Here is a 23021-nt window from a genome sequence, read left to right on the forward strand (position 1 = left end):
AATAAACACTTTCTTAAATAATTCTTTTAGTTATTCTAAGCCAAAACACAAAAATAACCTCTTGATTCTAAACACATAAAGAGCAAATGGTACATAAAATAAATTCTTCTCAATATTTGATTCTTCACAAATGCTTGCTGTTGTAGTCCACAACACATGAAAGAAGCCTCTTTGCATACTCAGGATGATTGCGGTCTCTTTTGTATCTCTGCCAATGTGAGCTGAAATTATGATGCATTGATACTGTTGCCTGCTCACTAAAGATCCCCAAGGGAGCCCTTTTGATCTCAATGAATTGCTTCACATGGAAGAAAACAGCATGAACTTTTGGAGTCACACTGATGTTCATGATTGCCAAATATGAGTCTCTGAAGCGATCAATTTTTTCAGAAAAGTCATCCTCCAGAACCATACCAAAACATGCTGTCACCACAGACTTAAACTTTCGAAGGGCATCAATGATTCCAAAGACTTGAAAAGCAGACTCAGTCTCTGCAATTTTTTGAAGGAGGTCAAGATTGCTGAGAAGCTTGTGACAGGCATTCCCTGCAAACTGCCCACCATGGTATGGTTCTTGTTGAATGTGGAGAGCTGAGGGCCACTTGACAACATTGGGCCAAACTTCTGTCATGGTTTTGTACATGTGATTGACCACACCAAGGAGAAGATGGAGTTCCATTGGTAATATGAGCTCCAAGATGAGTTTGTTTTCAGAACCAGATAGCAAAAGCTCATGCACTACATTGCCAAAAGATCTTGCCTTTTTGATATCACCACCAGACTTAGCAAACTCTTGATAACAGGCAACAAGTGAGCCTAGTGTCCTCAATGATCCTGATTGAGAAAGATGCTTTGATTCTGTGTTGCACCAAGAGCAAGGGTGAGTACTTGCATGGCTCTGAAGGCCACAAAGGATGTTGGCAAGTTTCATGTCGCATGAGACAACAAAGTTGACTTTGTCTAACTTGATTAAAGACAAGATCTGCCTCACATTTTCAAAGTTTTCTGGTAGTCCTTCTGATAAAGCCACAAGCATTTGACGCTTTACACTATTGTCTTTGGCAGTCCTCTGAGTTAAAAGTTTTTTCCGTGGTGGTGACCTTGAATCACAGTGAGAATCCAACTCTATGATGCCAAGAGAAACTTTCAGAAATCCTCCACCTCCATCAATTCCCAACTTGACAATATGATTCTGGAAAACTCTTCGAGAAAGCAGGACTTCATTCAAAAGCTCGGCAAGATCCTTGCAATGCACAACCACAAAGTCAGTGGAGTTACTCTCTGATAAAACTTGGATGCTGGTTTGAGTAAAAAACTCAGACAACTGTTTGCCAATGGCTTCAAACTTGCAAGAAAACTAGTCTCCACAATCTTGGTGTCACTGACTCTGTTGATGGTTGATGCCAATTTCTTCATGCCAAGGTTGGACAGTCCTGTGTTTAGCTGAACTTGTACAAGATCTTCAGTTTTGATGCTGGGTTCAGGAAAAAGAGCTCTTGCACTTGAGCTTCCTAAAAATGAAATTATATTAACACTTTTTGTAATTTTAAGTTTTAAAATTAAAGGTATTCCCTCTGAACCTGCCATCTTTATATGTATATATAAAAGTATCACCTGTTTTAACTCTAAGTGGTGGGCCGCCTTTAGGATGCGATATTTTGACAGTACCACCAGGTGTGGAAGGTTTAGTAGAGATGACTTGAGTAGCTATTTGCTCTGCAGCGAGTGGATCAGCTGTAGCTAGCTGCTTGAGATTCTCTCTAAAAGTGAATGGAGTGCACTGATGTGGCAGACCTCTTCCAACTAGACTCAACCAATCACCACATCTTTGAGGGGTACAATCTTCCACAGGTTTAGAATAGTCCACTGGGCTCTTCTCATTCAACTTCAAATGTCCAACTTGACAAATAAGACAGTTGCAACCTTGATCTCTTGTTGGTGGTCTAACTTTTATAGATGAGAAAGGAAACAAAGGTGGCAGGTTAACATCTTTTCCTTCATCTTTTCTCCGAAGAATTGTTCGACATGAGTCACAAATGCCTCTTGGCACTCTGGTATCAGTCAAATCAAGACTTGTATGGTAATGCTTGAGGATATTTTCAACAAGGAACTGTGTCAACTCTCGAGAGCACTTCTTCAGACACAAGACACAGACAGATTTCCGACAATCTTCATGATTTTTTGAAAAATTTGGCATTTTGAAATTTTTCTCACACAACTGATAAGTGAAACACTTTAAATAAACATATTCACTGCCAATTCCCGGAATTTTTAGCTTATTTACAATTTTGATGCAACAAAATGTTTAAAATATACTTCAACCATGAAATTGTAGGTAAAATTTTATCTTCTGAGTTAAAATAAATACAAATTATACTTGCTATATAGACTGTTATGTTTTAGAGTAATAAATGCTAATTTTGGAGAGTTTTTGAATGCTGTAAAAATGCAAAATTTGAAAAGCTGTCATTTTGCCCTATTGTGCAAAGTACTAAAAACTAAAAATCAAAATTATTTTCTTGGACGAAATAGTTAGATTTCAAATTTTACATTTTTGGAGTCACGAAACATTGTAGTTTCACCCTGTCAAAGCGGTTTTCTCGGGTCAGCTCAAAGTAGTTTTTGGTCATTTTTTACAACAGTGCTTTTTAAAAAAAATCAAAAACTTTCAGGTGGCTTTATTTGTGTAAGAAGATAAAATTTAAACACATTTTTGACATAAACTGATGAAGCTATCATAGAAGGACACAAAAAGTGAATTTCAAAAAAAATGAGCCCTTTTAAAAAACTCAAATTTCAAATTAGCCCCTTTAAAAAACACTGATTCAAATATACAAATAGCCCCGGTCTCACTATTGGCGCAAAGTATAAAAATGATTATAAATGTACTAAGTGCAAAGTTTATACAAATTTTTTTCTATTTATTTTGGCCACAATTTTAAGCCAAAAATTTAATATTACGAAGTGATGTTTTAAAAGAAAAGTTTTTGTACACAAAAAAAACTCTTAACATTACAATGAAAGATGAAATAATCAATTAAAAAGATTCTAAGTTATTAAGAAACTATTATTTTATATAGAAGAAGCTATTTGTAATAAAGGCTCCGAACTTACCGCTGCTGCCAACTAACCACGTTAGTTGGCAGCAGCGGTAAAAAAAAAGTATCCTGTATTTCTAAGATCTTTTAGATTTGGTGGTGGTGGGGGGGACGCATTCACCGATCCCCCGGATCCGTCACTGCATACTTCTGTTGCTAATATTGTACGCCACTCTCTTTGCTGCTTATAATACCTTATCCATTGTATCTTTTATTGTATCTACAGAATTATCTGTAGTTCTATCACTTATTTCAAAAATCGTTAGTAGATCGTCATAAGTTACACTAGAAATTTGAATAAATTTTTCTTATTTGAGTGCTGAGCCATCGAACCAATTTTTTCATGAAACTCAAAATCTATTCTTGGTTCTGCCATGCTTCACTTAGCTCAGTTTTAATTATAAACTAAAACTTCATGTTTTCAAGCCAATTTCATATAAAACATCTAATTTCTTAGTTAGCCACTAGTACGTACCTGATTACAAATAGATTTATATGAAGATACCTAATTTCTGAATACCTACCTAATTACTAATAAATTTGTATGAAGATACCTATTTTCTAAATACCTACTTAATCACTAATAATTTAAATGAAGATGAAATATTTAATGTCCGAGCTAATGATTCTTTTTTTAATGCATTAAAAGTTAATTAAATTACATTTTCAGTATAATGAGACATTTTCAAATTTGCATCTTTTATCAAAGCCACCATTTTTTTTTTTTTTGCAGTTGTTTAATGACATCTGAACTTTGATTTAAACATATGAACTTTGATTTGATTTTGATTCTAATTTTGGTTTTTTTCCCGGCTCCATCGAAGTTGACTTTTAACGTTTTTGTAACAATATTTTTATTAAAGTGCTGAATTTCATAAATTTAAAAGATTTATCAAAATTATTTTTATTGAAAAGTAGATTAGATTAGCTTTCAAACAAAATATAATGACCCACTCTTCATTTGATTATATCGCCTTAGCAGAACGTATAAAAAAAAAACAACACCTTAAATGAGGCAAAGCCGATATTTTCATCTAAACATGTAACTTTGAATACTAATTTACCACCGCATTACAAACCTAACTAAAACCACAGTATAAAATCCAAGAATAATATCGACTGAAGAATATCAAATTATATTTTAACAAAAAACTATATTTAGCATTTAAATAGCTTTAGATAATGTTATACATACACACGCACACACTTATATGTATATATATAAATCCATTTGTGAACTGCCCTATAAACATATTTATATACATGCATATATGCATATATATATATATATATATATATATATATATATATATATATATATATATATATATATATATATATATATATATATATATATATATATATATATATATATATATACATATATATATACATATATATATATATATATATATATATATATATATATATATATATATATATATATATATATATATACATATATATATACATATATATATAAATATATAAAAATACATATATATATACATATATTTATTAAGTGAAAAATACGTATAAAAAGAATGTGCTGGACAAAATCCATTCATTAAAAATTCAATATATAAAAACTAATTTCGCTGCATTTTGGGAGTACTAGGTTCGAATTCAAAGGGGCTTGTATTAAGTTCCACGGAATTTGCAAGAATGCTCGGACTAAATGGCGAAAATTGAGCAGCACTCTAAAAAAATCGATTAAAATTGTATATAATCAAAAAAAACATATAATCAAAATAACAACACCATACTTTATTTATGCATTATTTACCATACTTAAGAATATACCTGATTGTCTTCAGAGTTAAAAGATTGGTTGATGTTACGATTTTTATTTGGCTCCTTTAAATCTTGATTTTCATCTTCACTTTTCTAAAAACACTTGTACTTGATATTTATGCTATAAATTAATTTGAATAATAAATATTATGAATATATTATAAATAAAAATATAAAACTATAAAAAATTAAAAAAGGAAAAATAAAAAAGTTAACAAACCTCTAGATTAGTAATATCATTCAGTTCAACTTTATTTTCGAATAACCTATTTAAGATACATTAAAATTAAGAAAATCTTAAACATGATTAATTTAAAATTAATTTTAACTAAAATTAACTATATATATATATATATATATATATATATATATATATATATATATATATATATATATATATATATATATATATATATATATATATATATATATATGTATATATATATATATATATGTGTGTGTGTATATATATATATATATATATATATATATATATATATATATATATATATATATATATATATATATATATATATATATATATATATATATATATATATATATATATATATATATATATATATATATATATACACACTACCTTTTATTAATTTTTTTTTGCAATTTCATCTTAGTTTGATCAGGGAAATTTTCATGAAGCTCTGCACGACGATTCTCCAAAACTAAAAGTTTTTCCTGTAAACATTGTAAACAAAAAGGTGTAGACACAAATATAAAATATTATTGAAAAACATAAACGATAAACAAAAAAAGATTACTTTAACTTGTTTTAATAGGTTTAACTCTTTAAGAACACCAATGACATCACCTAATCTTGTATCAGATAGTTGCTTAGATTCTTGTAGAATTTCAATTTTTCTTAAAAGATCATTTTTGGTCAGCTCAGCTGTTATTTTATATGAAATATCTGACCTTTTGTCGCTTGAACGTTTTATAATTCCTGGTAGAACATCACTTAACTGCTGATAAGCACTTTTCATTTCAGCAATATTTGATACTGTCTCTCTTTTTAATAGATTTAAATCACTTTTTATCTTAAAAGAACATTGTTTTAATTTTGAAAAGAAATCATATTTGTTTTGCACTAATTGTTCTTTGTAGAATTTCGTCCTCTCATGGTCTTTAACTTCTTGCTCAAGCATTGCACGTAAAGTAACGAGCCTTAAGTTTAAAGTGTTTTTCTCTTTCGTTATTTTATCAATTTCAGTTTTTAGCTCAACGCATATTTGATCAAAATGATAATTTGCATCGTTTTTTTCACGTTGTAATAACGTGATTTGATGTTGTAAATGTTCGTTATCTATGTTTGATGTGGAAGAATCTTGTTTGCGTAAAGCAGATAAAAGGAATTCTTTCTCGCGCATTAATGTTTCCAGTTCACGCCGAATTTCAAGATTATATTTTTCTTTCTTTAAAACCTCTCCCCGATAACTATTGTTATCGGTGACTAAATTATCCCACGCTAGCTGAATATCACGACGAATACGGCTTTCTAGCTCAGCTTTTTCTTTTCGAAGTATATCCATATCTTGTTTGAGAAAATCTACACACATTTGCACGCTTTGTAAACTAGTCTGATATTCTGCACAACTTTTTTGCAAGTTTAAGATAGCAGTATCTTTACTAGCGATAGCGTCAGTATAAATGACTATTTGGCTGGTAAAAGAATCAATTTGCTTTATCATAAATTCTAACTGAATCTCTAACTGTTCTTTAGACTCAAAAGTACGTTCATTTTCTTGATGGACCAATTGTAACTCTTCAGCTAGTTTGTAAGAGCTTGATACCTCTTGATCTCTCGCTTCTTCCAATAATTTTACCTTGTCAGTTAACTCAAATATCGCATCATTAAGTAACAGTACTTCATCTTGCGCATGCGCTAATTCGTCATTCAAAAGTTGAACTTCCTTTTTTAAGTTTTCTTTAACTTCTTCATTTTCTATAAGAGTTTCTTCTTGTTTTGCTTTCCATTGTTGAACTAATAATTCTTTTTCTTGAACGTTTACAAATATTTCATCTCTTAAGAATTTTAAAGTAACTTCACTATCGCATTTCTCTTTTAAAAGTTGGTCAATACGAGTTTGCATCTCACTAATTTGTCGGACAAAATCACGCTTCTCAACAAGATGACATTCAACTAAGTCACACGTTTCTTGATGAACCTTTTCAATCTCCGTATTTAATTTACTAAGTTCTAACTGATAATTAGTTATTGACTGTTCATATAAAGTGATTTCTGCTTTATCAAATAATGGATTTTCATTTCCAAAATCTTTATTGTTTTTAGGTTTTAATTTTTCTACTAATTGAAGGTTTTCATTAACAATATACTGTAGTTGACTTTCTAGCGATGTTATATTATTTTTACTTATATATAACTCTTTTTGATATTCCTCTATAAATTTCTGAGAATCATTTAACTTTACAAGATTTTGCTGATTTTCATAATAAGATTGTTTTAAGACATTATCAAAATTTAACAATTTCTCATTTAATTGTGATAAACTTTCATTGTTAGCATTTATGATAGCATCTTTTTCTAAAGTTTCCTGCACCATTGCATTAAGTTTTTCATTTAACTGTGATATTTCAACTTGATAGTAATTTTCGATTTGGCTTATTTGATTCTTTAGAAACATAGCTTGCTGTTCATGACTTGTTTGCAATGATGTTATAAGTTGAGATTTTCCATGAATCAGTTCGTCAACCTCCTCACGTAAGCTTTTAATTTGTTTTTCACAGAGACGACGATCATTCAAAATGCTATTAAGTGAATTTTGGTAGTCTTCTTTCATTACTTCTAGTTCCTTCTTTAATATAAATACTTCGTCTTTACTTTCATGTGCATCTTTTTTATACTTTCTACAGAGTTTTTTTAACTTCAGTATATATTTTTTAGAACAATCCTCAGATCCTATTGGTGCTTCCATTTGAGTTTGATCTTCTGTAACTGATTCAATAAACTCAAGTCGAATTTCACTTTTAATAGGAGAAGTATCAAACGATTGTTCCAATAAAGAATCGTTATCTTTTGCATGCATGCTTGAAGGCACAACAGTTCCAACACTTAAAACAGAGTGAGGCTTCTCGGAGTGAGGCTTGGAGTGAGATAATAAATTACTTTGTTGCAACTTTAATCTTTTAGCATCAACATTAGTAAAAACATCAATTTGGTTTTTCAAAGAAAAATTTTCTTCCTGTAGAGCTGTATTAGCCTGTCGAGCATTATCTAAATCTTCTCGAAGACTGGAAAAAATGTTTTGGTATTTATCATGAATGATTTCTTCAGCATTTTCTTTTTCTGAAGTGACTGTTAGCAACTCCATTTTTAAGCTACTAATAGATTGTTCTAATAATTTGATTTTCTGAAAATAAATGCTATCCTCAAACGCGATCTCAGCATGCTCATCAACTTTTAAAGGATAAGGAGTTCCATTGATATTTGGAAGCAATTCTATGCTTTTATTAATAAAATTTGATTCTATGGTACTTGTTAAACTCTGTTCAGCATGTTTATTTTTTGAACTTTCTAACTCTAAACTTTTTATTTTTTCATTTAGTTCATTAATTACAAGTTGATTTTTTTCAAAACTCTTTTCTGCATCTATAATTAGCAACATTCTTTCTTTTAACTGTTGATTTTCGCTTTTCTCATTTAAGAGTTCTGTTTTAATATTTATTAAAGATTCTGTCAGCAAAGAAATTTGGGCATCTAATTCCATTTTTTCAGTCTCTGATTCGTCAATGCTTTGTTCCATCAACCTGTTTTGCTGAATTACGTCTCTTAAATTACTTTGAATAATAGTCTGTTCATTATTGAATGTTTTGATTTTTGCCCTCATATTTTCAATGATATTATTCTTTTCACTAAAAACAGACTCAAACTCAAAACGCAAATCTTTTAATTGTTTGCTTTTGTTCAATACTATCTGTTCAATTTCTGATGATTTTTTATTAAGTATCTCATCTCTGAGAGATATTAATGCGTTATTCTGTGCTTCCTTATCTTTAATTATAGATTGTAACGTTTGAACCTGTGTTTGAAGGAGAGTTTGATTATTTTCCAAAGCATTTATTCTGTCTAAGTTTCCTGAAATTTGAGACGACATGTCCTTTATGTGTTTATCTTTATCTTCAAGAAGTGCAGTAAAATCATTTTGAAATTTCTGTATTTCAATGTTATTTGATGAAACAGTTTGGCGAACTTGTTGTTCCTTTTCCATTAATAATGATGTTAGACGACGTTCTAGGGCATCAGTTTTTTCATTAAAAGCCAACTCTTTTCTTGTCATTTCTGTTGTTAAACGATTGTGTTCTTCATCAACAGCATGTTGAACAACTAGATCCTGATCTGCAAGGCGTTTTTTCAGATCAATTAACATTTGATCTTTTTCTGTGATATTTGCATCAAATGTGCTTCTTAAGTTTTTAATTTCTTCTGCTTTACTAAAAAGAACCTCCTCAAGTTTGCCATCAGCATCTAATTTAATTTGTTTTTTCTCATTAGATAAAAGCTCAAACTCTAATTTTAAACTATCATAACTTAATTTCATGCGACTAAGGTTTTCATCTAATGTACGATTTTCTTTACTCAGTGTAGCAACATAATCATCTGCTTCTCGTAATCGAGACTCAATCTTTTCATAATATTTTTGTTTTGAGAGCAACTCAGCAGAAACTTCAATGCGTGATTTCAACTCTGCTATTACATGTTCTTTTTCATTTAACAACTTCTCTTTATCACGTATTTTGTTTGAAAGAAAAGCAATTTCATCAATGCTATTTTTTAACTTTAGCTCAAGTTCTAACACGGTTAGCTCAAATGCAGTTTCGTATTCATGTCGATCTTTAAGCGCAAGTTCTACATCAGTACGCAGCCCAGAGCTAATATCATCAAATTGACTGGTTGATTTATTTGAGATTTTTTCATTAGTAAAGCGCTTTAGCTCCTCTTTGAAAAAGTCTCTTTCTTTCTGTAACTGTTTAGATTTACTTATCATATCTCTGCATTGGGCACAGGATAAGCTAAATGTTTTATTTTCATCTAACAATTTAGCATTTCTGTTGATATCATTAGGAATACTATTTAAATCAGCATTATTATTTTTTGAAATAAGATTCTCAAAGACAGAAACTGTTTCTTTAACTTCTAAACTACCTGATAATGAATATCTGTCAAGTAAAGCTGAATCAAGTTTAGTTAGCAAACTTGTTTCTTTTGCCTGAGCATTTTTCTTCTAAAATAAAAACAAAAAATAAGAGACTTTTGTTAGAAATTTCTTCAAACATTTTACATTCATTATAGCACCCTTGAATATGAAAAACGTTATATATTATTTCTATAAACTTATATATTATTTCTATAAATTAATATAGTATTTCTATATTTATTAATATATTATTTCTATAAATTTATATATTATTTCTATAAATTTATATATTATTTCTATAAATTTATATATCATTTCTATAAATTATTTAGTATATAACAAATTAGTAAAGTAGGTCCCATTAAAATTAAAATTAAAGTTAAATTGAACCTCTCATTTCGAAAAGGGCACAAGTCCATTTACTAAAACTTTTCAAAATCAACCAAAATAGGATTTTTATTAAAATAATGTCTAGGTTGCTAAAGAAATTAAACATAGAAGTAGATAAATAAAGAATGTATATAAATTATGTATTTTTTATTTTTTATAAAAAAAACATAAATCATACGAAAATTTTTAATTTAAACTTATAAACTAACTGTTAAAAGTTTTGGACTTATGTCCTTTTCGAAATGACATGTTCAATTAATAATTTGACTTCTTTAGAGTTTAAGCTAACTACAATTTAACTTAATGATATAACACTTTATAAAAAAGTTCCCTCAGTTAAACATTTTATGAATGTAAGTATAGTTTGTTTTATGAATGTGACTGTCATATTCGTGTATTACATGAATACTAGTAACAAACAGAATAAATACAATATTTTAAAAAAATTGCTAAAACTATTATTCATTGTTTTATTATTCTTCAAATATTTTGTGACAATGTGTCTTTGTAATTCTTTTATTTATTGAATTTTTGTTACGCTTTTTTGTGATTATGTGTGTTTTTGTCACTATTTATATAATCACAATTTTTTGGTGATTTTGTATTTTTTAACCCTTTTTTTTGGTGGTGTTATAGGTGGTGGTGGTTGGATTTTGTAAATTTTTGCAATCCTTTCTTTTGTAACTATGAAAGATTTTTGTGACACATCATTAAAAAACTATGACATTTGCAATAATGTAAAACTATGAAATTAAAAAAAAAAAACAAGACATATAAACATTTGCTCCAAATATCTTTTTAACCTGATTGACATAATAACTGATAACATAAACCCTAACTAAGAAAATCTAATAGTTATTTTTCAGATTCAATCAAAAGAAAAAAAAGAAAAAAAAGAAAAAAAATTAATACTAATTCAATTGACTCAATGAATAAAAAGTGATTTGATATGAGCTTAAAATAATTAAAGTGTTTGAGATAAATAAAAATCTTACCATCTCAAGTAAAACTTCTAACTCATTTTTAAGTTCATGTACTTGATCTTCCAATTTTTTTATGTAATCAGATTTGTGAACAATCTCATCTTTTAACCCTTTAACTTCTTCTTCTTTTAAATCAAGCATTATCTGCTTCTCTCGTAGGCACGATTCAGATGAAACAATAGAATTTTTCAACAACTGATTTTCAAGCGCTATTGCTGATTGTTTATTATCCAAGTCATCTTTGAAAAATGTTGTTTCTGTTAACTGTTCTTTAATATCAGCTAGTTCATCTTTCAACTCATGATTTTCTTCCATAAGATCATATAAGTCTGCTTCTTTCATGTTTAACTTTTCTTCAACATCATTTATTTTTGCAACTAGAATTTTCATAGATTCATTTTCGCTAAGTGATTGGCTTTTTAAATTTTGACAAAAAGATTCTGATTCTCTATATCTCTGTTCAAAATCGATCATTTTTGTATTCAAAGCCATTAAGTACTCATGTGTGTTATTGATAAAATTCTTTATACTTGAAGATAAAGAGCTCTCAGGCCATTCGAGAATTGATGCATCATCAGATATTTCAGGAATTATTCTATAATTTTCAGGTGTTTCATTTACGATTTCTTTAATAAAAAGATTCCATTTCATTAATATATAATCTAAGAATTTCAATACGTTACTTATTTCCAATTTTGATTCTTCTATTTCCATTTCTTTTTCATTAAGTTTTGAAGTTACTTCTATCTTATAAGCAGATAATTGGTCATATAACAAATGTCCATTGTCATTTAAATCAAACAGAATCTTGATATTTTCTAATTGAGTATTGTTTTGGTCTATTTCTTTTTTATGAGCTTGATAGTTTGAGAAAAGTTCTTCATTAGCTTGACACTTTTTATAAAGCTCTTCTATTTCATTTGCTTTTTGTTCTTCTAACATCTGATATTGAGATTTTAGATGCATCAAATCTTTTTGTAGATTCAGATGATCATCAAGCAATTTTCCTAGCGTATCTTCTTTTACTCTTAATGCATCTTCTAGTGCTGTTTTTTCCTCATTCCAACTCTCTTGGTTTAACTTAATTTTATTAGATAGTTTTTCAAGCTTCTTACTTTGATGTTCTTTATCACTTAAGTCTCTCTGTAGTTCTTCATTTAATTTTTTAATATCCTTTATGTCTTCTCTAAGGTCTTCATTTTCTCTTTGAAGACATTTGAATTCATCTTGCAATCTAACAAAATTATGTAGCTTTTCATTAATTGATTCTGTTAGCTTTTGGTTTACAAGTTGAAGATTGCTCAATTCCTCTTGTATATTATTAGCATGAAATACTTGTTTTTCATAAGACACAATGCATGAATCATGAGATATTTTAAGTTCCTGGAATGCAGAGTCATTTTCCTTTGCCTTAGCCTCAAGAGACTCAACTGTCATTGTTAAAACTTTATTGCTTTCTTCTAATTTTAATATTTTAATGTTTTGTTCTTGGAGATTTTGTGAGAGCTCATTAAAAAGTAAATCTTTTTCTTCTGACAAACGATCAATTTCAGATTGTAAATTTTCAATAAAATGGTCTCTGTCCTTAATAGTCTGCTTGACTTTAATTTTTAATTTTTTGATAATTTTGTCCTTGTGTTCTTGCAGTTGTTCAAGATTTTTGTTTGATTCAATAATAGAGCTATTTTGTTCTAACAATAAAGTTTTCATGTTATTATTTTCATGTTTAAGTATTGCATTTTCTTCTTTTAGATTTTCCATTTCAACATGAAATCTTGATGCTAAGTTGACTTCTTGTTTTAGCTTGTCTTTTTCCTCAATTTCTTTCCTTAACTTTGATTTTAACTTTGTAATAATAACTTCTTTTCTCTCTTTAACGGCTGAAAGTTTCTCAATGTTCTCTATAAGATCTTCAACTTGTTTCATCAAGCCAAGATCAGAATTTACAGGCTGTTCATATGCATAATTTGTAGAAAGAAGATCTTCAGAAACTTCCCACCCAGGTTCGGATTCTTGATTATATAAAGTACTAGCATTAACAGAAATTTCACACGAGACATTATCAGACAATGACTTATCAATTAAAGGCGTATCAATTGCAGATACATTTAATATCTTTTTATTTTTCTCTCTAATTGGCGTTGAAGCAGATGCTGAAATTTCTAAAAGATGTTTGGATGAGGACAAAGAACTTTCTAAAAATGGTTTTGACGGAGAAGCATTTTTTGAGAGAGGATTTAAAATATTTTCTTTTGACTGATATTCTTCTTCTTTGTTTATGATATTTTCATTCAGTTTGCTATTGTTCAGACTAAATTTTTTATTTTTGCATAAACTACATATAGATTTATCAAGTTTTTCTTGGAAATCAATAGGCAATGAAAAAACACCTTGTTCAGACCCCTCCAGAAATCCTCTTAACATTTGAAGCTCTTCTAAAGTTCGACTTGACTCTTCACATGATTCTTCAAAAACAGATCTTTCCGATTCTAAAGTTTCGTTTTCTTGACTTATAACCTGAGCAAATTGTTGTTTATTAATTATATTTTCAAGTTCTTTAATTCTATCAGCCATTTCTTGTATTTCCAAATGTTTACTTTGCAGACTTAAAAAAGCTTTTGATTTTTCAACCTCTAAGCTATCATTACTAAGTGCTACACTTTCATTTAAATATTTAATTACAGATTCATTCATTTCAGATAATGATTTTGAGCTTTCTGTTTCTACTTCCTTAGTTTGTAAAATACCTTGCAAATCTACAATCATTTGGTCACGCTGTGCAATTTCAACTCTTAGGTTATTCAATTGACCCTCTCTAGTGCTTAGGCTGTCATAAGCTTGTGATAACTGATATTCTTTATTTAGCAGAAGTTTATTGAGTTCATCAAATTGTTTTTTCAGGTTTTCTGACTCATCTTTATATTTTAGCAAATTTCTCATTTGTTCTTCATAAAAATTGCAATTATTTTTCAGTTGATCTATTAAACCATCTTTTTCAATTATGACATCTTCAACTTCTTTAAAATATTTACTATGAGAGCTTCGCTCATCATCTAAATCTTGTTTTAAATGATCATAGTCTACAACATTAGATTCTAAATCGTCACACTTTTTAGTCAGATCATTGACTTGAGACTGAAGATAACTGGCTTTATCTGACAAATTTTTCAGCATAAATTCCTTTGTTTCTAGTGCCGATAAAATTTTACTGATTTCAGAGTTTAACTCTTCTCTATTTAACTTCTCTTGCTCAGACAAATAACAAAGTTCATTATCTTTAAGAACAATAATTTCTCTATTATGAGCAATTTCCTCGTTTTTCTTTTGCATGGTTTGTTTTAACTCATGGTGTTCTTGAGATAGCACATCATACTTTTCTGCTTTTTGATGGAGTTCAGCCATTGAATCTTTAAACCACATCAACTCTTCTTTTAATGTTGCAATTAGATCATCCTTCTCAGAATTGTGGTTAGCAATCTCTGTATTTTGCAACATAAGAATTTCTTTGTATTTCAACAACTGTTGATTAAGATTAAATATTTCATTTTGTTTTTCTTCTATGTGAGCCTCATATTTACTTATTAGTTGTAGGTTGTTGCTATCTGGGTCATCTGACTTTTTGTTATCTGATATATCTGATCTTCTATCTGGTAATTTATTTTTTAATAAATTACCAGATAGAAAATTGAAATCAACAATTTCAATGTTTTGATTTATTCCATGCAACTCTGCTAATAACTTGACATTAGAATCTTCAAGTATTCGTATTTGATTTTCTTTTTCAGCTAATAAAGCAGACAACTTGATGTTAGAATCTTCAAGATGACGGATTTTATTTTCTTTTTCAGCTAACACTGTAGACAACTTGATATAAGAATCTTCATGATACTTTATATGATTTTCTTTTTCAGATAAAGCAGCAGATAACTTGACATTAAAATCTTCAAGATTATGTATTTCATTTTCTTTTTCATCAGACAAAGCAGACAATTTGGTATTATAATCTTCAAGGTTTTGGATTTTCTTTTCTTTTTCAGCTAACACTGCAGAAAACTCGATATTAGAATCTTCAAGATACTGTATATGATTTTCTTTTTCAGATAAACCAGCAGATAACTTGACATTAGAATCTTCAAGATTATGTATTTGATTTTCTTTTTCATCTGACAAAGCAGACAACTTGCTATTAGAATCTTCAAGATGTTGGATTTTCTTTTCTTTTTCAGCTAACGCTGCAGACAACTTGACATGAGATTCTTTAAGATACTGTATATGATTTGTTTTTTCTGCTAAATCAGCAGATAACTTGACATTAGAATCTTCAACACTATGTATTTGATTTTCTTTTTCATCTAACACAACAGAGAACTTGACATAAGAATTTTCAAAACTTTGTATTTGATTTTCTCTTTCAGTTAACACAGCAGACAACTTGATATTAGATTCTTCAAGATTTCGTAAATGATTTTCTTTTTCAGTTAACACATTTGAAATTTTGGCATTAGAATTTACAAGATACTGTATTTGATCTTCCTTTTCATTCAACACAGCTAATAACTTGGCAGTAGAATCGTCAAATAAGACTTTATCTGCTGATTTAGCTGCAATTATCTGCTTTAATTTTAACTTGAGCTTTTTTATTACTAAGTCTTTATGCTGCTTTAAATTTTCAAGTTCATCATTTACATTTTCATCTTTTACAAACTCTTCCCTTAAACTATTTGCTTCCTCCTTAAGAATTAAAATTTCACTAAAATACTGTTCTTTTAATAGCTTCTCACAATCACGAGCATGCTCAGCTTCTTGTTGATTAGCAACTGCTGCATTCAAAGCTCTTTTTAACTCAACAACATCAGCAATTTCAACTTCTTGTTTAACAGGTTTTGAAATGTAAGCACATTTTTCTATCTCTGCCTGATATAAACTTTCGTGTAATGTAACATGATCAAGCTTGTTCTGTAAAACAACTATTTGATGGTTTAATAATTTAATTTCACTTTCATGTTTAAATATCAACTCTTCTATCCGAATTTCATTTTCTTTTATATAATTCTTTTGAAACTCTGCGTTTTCTAGAGCTGATGATTCTAACATAACCATTTTTTCCCTGTTAAATTTTTCCTCCATCAATTTGTAGTTTTCTTCAACAACTTTATTTTTCATAATTTCATACTCTTCATGCGCAAATATTAATATTTTCTGTTTTTCTTGCTCAAAAATGTTTTCCATTTCAGCCTTAATGTTTAATCGTTCTTTGTGTAGGTTTTCATCTAAACTTTGAGTTTGCTTCTCTAATTCTTTTTTCAAACTTTGAATTTCTTCCTTATACTGAACACTTTCATTAATTAGTTTTTTAATATCTGCCTGCAGCTTTTCAACTTCTCTAGTCTTATTGAGATATTTGTTTTCTAAACAGTTATATTTATCTTGAAGATTTAGATTATTTTGATGAAGTAATTCAACATCTTCTGATGATTTTAAAGTCTTGAAATTATTGATAAATTCTCCTAAACTGTCAATGTCTTCACTTTCTTCACCAAGAATTTTCATTAAACTAAAGAGCTTTTTGTTTTTTGAAGCAAGCAAAGATTTTTCCATGTTAGATGATTCTAAAAGAACTTTTAGTTTAGCTATTTCATTATTTAGTTTTTCATTCTCGCTGTGCCGTAAAGATGATTTATCTTGTAATTCTTTGGCAAGGAGTATTTCAGCTTTCTTCATTAGTGATAACTTTTTCTTCATCTTTGTTATAACTGCTTTTTGATCTTCATTCATTAACTTTAACTTTGAGATTTCATCATTTTTAGATTTGACTAAATCAGTGAAATTTTCTTTATCATTGGTTAAATGATCAAGCTTCATTACATTATCAATATTATTATCACAATGCAACTCAGCACTAAACTCTTTATTTTCTACTTGTTGTAACGTAAGATCTGAAGACTGCAAAAGTATTTCTGTCTCACAGATTTTTGAATAACTTAAAGATTTATCATCTAAAAGAATTTCATTTGGTGGAGTTTGATTAATCAACTGCTTATCTTTTGTTTTCTGGAACTCTGTTAATCTTTTTATTTCATCTTTTAAATTTATTATTGTGATTTGGTTCATTTCTTGCTCTACCTGTAACTCTTTGTAACAATTATTCAAACTGACAAGATTACTTTCAGAAGAAGTATGGGATTTTAAAAGCTTTTCAAACTCATTTTGTTTTTCAGCAAAATCTTTTTTTAGAGTCTGACATTGCTTTAAAATTCTTGCTGTTTTTGTTTTTAAAGAGTTATAATCTTCTGTTAAACTTTTATTGATTTCTTTAGTTGTGTTTAGTTCATCTTCTTTTAATTTTAATATGTTTTTGATTGATACCAAATCACAATTTAGGTCATTAATCATGGTTTCTTTAAGAGATAAATCATGTTCTTTTGTGTTAAGCATTTCCATGGTTTGTTTTAATTCTGTTTCTTTTAAATCTAAAACTTTCATAAGTTTTTCTACTTTCAAAATATCCATATTTTCATCAGATGATTGATAAGGCAAAAGTTCATCACAATAAGCTGTGAAGTTTTTAAGTGATTTCGATAAAGCCTCATATTCAGTTGCTCTAATTCTAACAGCACTTTGAAGCTCTGATATAATTTGATTGCCTGAATCTTTTTCAAACTGAGCCTGTTGATACTTTGACATTAAATCATCATTTATTTGGTTAAGATGTAAAAGCTCTGCTGATTTACTTTCAATTGTGTTTTCTAAACATGAAATTTTTTCCTGAGCTGAAGCTGATAATTCTTTCATTGTATGATATTCTTTTTCAACATTAGAGTAATACTCTTTAAAATTTTGTAAGTCACTTTCAACCTTAAAACAATGATCCTTGTACACTTCGAGATCTTTTTCAATATTACAACAATAATCTTGTTTTGTTCTAAGCTCGTTTTCAAGTTTTAAAAGATATTCACTGCTATGTTTAAATTCCTTTGCAAAACTTATGCATTCATCCTCTTTTGCTTTGGTGTTATGTTCAAGCTTAGAGCAATATTCTTCTTTTACTTTAAGATCATTTTCAAGTTTAATGCAATACTCCTTATTAAATAAAAACTCTTTCATAACATTAGAGCATTCATCCTCTTTAACTCTAAGTTCATTTTCAACTTTCAAGAAACACTCTTTACTTTTAACAAGTTCTTCTATAACATTAGAGCATTCTTCTTCTTTTATTCTAAGTTCATTTTCAACTTTCAAGAAACACTCCTTACTTTTAACAAGTTCTTCTATAACATTAGAGCATTCTTCTTCTTTTATCTTAAAATCATTTTGAGCCTTTGAATAAGCCTCTAAACTAGCTCTTAAATCTTTTTCTATATTTAAAAGACGATCTTCGCTGATTTTAAGACATTTTTCGGCTTCTTTACAAAGTTCTTCCTTTTCTTTGAGTTCTTTTTCAAACTTATTATACTGTTCTCTGCTAATGTCTTCTAAAACTTCAATTTGATGTAACTTTTCATTCAGTTCAAATTTTAATTCAACAACTAATTCATGATTGTTTTTATTGGTGTTTTCTTGAAGTTGATTATAGGTTTCACAACATTTTTTTAGTTCTTCAGAGATTCGATAACAGTCATTTTCTTTTGATGAAATAATGGAACATAAATGCTCTTGTTCTTGTTGCCAAGTTTCTCTATCAGCATTGGACTTTTGCAGTTCCATATTTAAATTTAAATTACAAATCTCTGCTTCTTCATTTTTATGCTTCAATTTACTAAGTGATGAGTTTAGCATTACTATTTCACATTCTTTGGTTTCTAGAAGTTCCTCTAAGCTGCATTTCATTTCCGCCTCAACTTTTAGACCATCAATTTGTTCCCTCAGTCTTTTTATTTGTTCATCTTTCACTTTGTTATTTTCTTTTTCAATCGAAAGCAGATTGTTTAATTCTTTTTGAGTTTCTGTCAACATCGCAACTTCAACACTTAGTGAAGCAAATTCTTCAACTTTTGAATTAAGAGATATCTTTAAGTTTTTATTTTCTTCTTCATTATTTATCAAAGCAATATTGAGTTTTTCCCTGATCAAGTTACTTTCAACACTCTGAGATTGTAAATTTTCAAGTTTTTCCATTAATTGATGCATATGTTTTAATGTGTTAGCTAACTCTAACTCTTTACTATTTAACTTAATCACAACATCTTGTTTTTCCTCATTTAATACACTCATTGAATCTTTCATATTTTTTAAAAGATCACATAGTTCATTTATTTCTTCACTCTTTTGCTTTAACATATGGTCATAGTCATCAATATGTTGAAGTTTTGAGTGAAGCAATTTTATGGCTTCATTCTTTGATAGTATGCTACTATTCAAACTTGTAACATTTTCTTCATATTCATTGATTATGTTATTCATCTGAGCTAGTCTATTTTCAAAATCAACTTCTTTATTGATAAGTATTGTTTTTAAAGATGCCTCAGACAACAAAGCACTTTCAAACTGTTTTTGAAGATCACTATAAATTTCATTAGCTTCTCTAAGATCATTTTGATAGGATGTTTCAGTGTTAGTAATTTCTTCCTTTAGTCGATCAATAACAACAGTTTGTTCTGCAATAGATATTTTTAATGATTCTGAATACAAGTCTTTTTCATTTATAGTTAGCAAAAGATTTTCTATATTATTTTTACTTAAAAATAAATCATTTTGCAGTAACTCGACTTGATCAAGCATAGATTTGACAGCCTCCTCTTTTGATCGCAGATTTGCATTAAATACTTCAACCAAATTATTTTTCTCGCTAATCTCAATTTCTAACTTTGATTTATCACTAGACAAACATTCTACCAATTGTTGAAAATTTTCAATTTCTGCAACCAATTTGTTCAGAGTTTCTTCTTTCATATGAAGTTCAGTCATAATAGCATTCTTTTCTTTCTCGTCTGCTTTCTGGTTTTCTTCAACTTTTTTAAAAATTGCTTCAAGTTGATTTTTTAATGCAATATTTTCACTTGAAGTGCCACTAAGTTGCTTAGTAATTATCTCAATATGATTATCTTTTTCTTCTACAGACTTTGCCATATTTTCCTGCAAAGCTTTAAAACTTTTTGTTTTTAACTCCAAATCCTCATTTAACGATACAATAACCTGGTTTAATTCAAGTTCTTTGGCAACTTGATCAGATGACAATGAAGCTAAGTCTTGAAGTTTGTCTTCTAACTTGCAGCAATTTAGTTGCAAAATCTTAATTTGTGAACGAGTTGTTTGCAATTCATTTTCAAGTAAAGCTTTTTTTAGTTGTTCATCTGTAAGTAGCTTTTTAAGTTGTTCACACTCAGCTGACTTTTCTAAACAAAAATGACATAAAATTATTTTATCTATATATATCTATACCTGTATCTATCTATCTATCTATCTATCTATCTATCTATCTATCTATCTATATATATATATATATATATATACATATATATATATATATATATATATATATATATATATATATATATATACATACATATATACACACACCCACACATTGACAAGCAAAAAAAAGTGAAAAGTATAAAAAAGCTTAAAAGTGAACAGAAACAACGTTTAATTTAATGAGTAGGAAATAAAGAATTCTCATATATTTGTTTATCTTAAGTGGTTTATTTTTGAGCGCATGTTGTTTATACTATGTGGTTTATTTTTAAGTGCTCTGCAAATTTTAGTTGCTTAGAGTCAGCAGCAGAATTAAAAAAAAATTCTAATATATCAAAATATTACAAGAATTCTTACCAACCATAGAAAAATTAATGATGAATAGTATTATAACAAGAGAATGCCCTGCACAAGTCCTGACCTTAATTCCATAGAAAACTTATGAGATAATTTATACCAAAATTACATACCAAATATTTATTTTGCATATATATCTGCTCAAAAAAAAATCTAAATATTTATTTTTTAAAATTTGTATATGTTTATAAAACTTTCCTTTAATAATATTAAGTATATATTAAGTATAGTTTTTAAAAAAAACTTGTTATTGTTCACTTTTCTTTTCCTATTTGCTTGCTATTGTATATACACAAATATCTTTGCATACCTAGCTTAGCATAAAACAACATTGATGACATACAAAAATAGAGAGCTGTAAATGTTTCAGTACATAAATCGACTAAAGACTTGGGTTTAGTGGATATTATCTAGATATGAAGAACTTTTATTGAGGCAAAAAAAAAACATTCTTTTTTTTTATTACTCCTCTTTAATTCCATTTTTCTAAAAAAACTGTTAGAATTCCAGTTGGGATTTTTGAACTTTAAGGTTGCAAAATATGCGTGGACTGTGTAAAGTCCACGCATATTTTGCAACCTTAAAGTTCAAAATATAAAGTTCAAAATATGCGCGGACTGTGTGAATATGCAAAAATAATGATATATACAGAGAGATATTTTAAACCCGTTGGGAATTACACATTATATGCAGTACCATTGGGCTGGCTAACACTCTGTGTGTGTGTATATATATATATAATTATAAATTTAGTTTTCTAACAAATTGGTTATATGTTAAATGCATCTTTAAAAAAAAGGTAAAAAAAGTTTACACAAACTTATTTGTTTAAGTTTTAATATAGACACTCATTTTAAGTTTATTTTAGCTCTTAAATCATAAAATTTTCCAGGTTTTAAACTGTTTGAAAGCGAGAAATAAAATGTCTTTTTTTTAATAAGATGTTTCAAACCTTAAATTTATAAATAATTTTAATGTAACAATAAATAAATTTGACAATGATTTATTTTAAATATTAAATTAAATTTATAAAACTAAACTATTAACTTTATTAAAGTTATTTATTATATAGTTTTTATTTACAGTTATTATAGAGTTTTTATTATAGTTTTATAAAGTTATTTATTATATAAAAACTTATTATTTTTATAAAAATAACTAATATTATTATAAACTTATATGATAGCAACTAATGACTTTTAATTCAATTTAAAAGTAAATTTGCATTAGCAAACATATATATTAATTTAAAAAATTAAATAAAAAATAATACAATATGTAATGTCTTATTACTTTATATATAATTTAGTTCATTATTAAACAAAGCGTCAAGTGTCAGCAATAAAACTTCATGTGCAGCTAAGTCTAGATTACTCTCTCTCTTTATATATATATATATATATATATATATATATATATATATATATATATATATATATATATATATATATATATATATATATATATATATATATATATATATATATATATATATATATATATATAAAAGGTGGTTCAAAAAACAACATTTTTGAAAAATATCTGCAGTAACACTGGATTTAAAAGTTTTTTGAATAAAAAATATTTTTAGGGGTGTCTTGAGACCCTTACATTTAATGAGTCCCTCACATTTAGAGGTGTCTTAAGACAATCAACATTTAATGGGTCCCTAATATTAATAAATAGTATGTCTTGTTGGGCCTCCAATGAAGCGAAATTTAAAAAATAAATATCATTTTACAAAAACAATAACAAAAATTTAAAAAAAAAAAAACTAATAAATTTTTTTTTGTAAAAAAGCATATTTTTTATTTTTG

At 27.9% G+C, this 23021-nt stretch overlaps 1 protein-coding gene across 1 annotated transcript in view; it reads right to left on the bottom strand.

The window, feature by feature from the left end:
• Positions 1 to 4634: 4634 nt before the first annotated feature.
• Positions 4635 to 23021, bottom strand: part of LOC100212328 (muscle-specific protein 300 kDa) — a 97955-nt gene continuing 79568 nt past the window's right edge. The window contains 6 exon segments of the mRNA XM_065811562.1: positions 4635 to 4798; positions 4902 to 4985; positions 5113 to 5158; positions 5494 to 5588; positions 5672 to 10150; positions 11449 to 20768. Coding sequence (XP_065667634.1) covers positions 4688 to 4798; positions 4902 to 4985; positions 5113 to 5158; positions 5494 to 5588; positions 5672 to 10150; positions 11449 to 20768 — 14135 coding nt within the window. The 3' untranslated portion in view covers positions 4635 to 4687.

The sequence above is a fragment of the Hydra vulgaris genome, chromosome 12 (assembly GCF_038396675.1).
Source record: "Hydra vulgaris chromosome 12, alternate assembly HydraT2T_AEP".
Lineage (NCBI taxonomy): Eukaryota > Metazoa > Cnidaria > Hydrozoa > Anthoathecata > Hydridae > Hydra > Hydra vulgaris.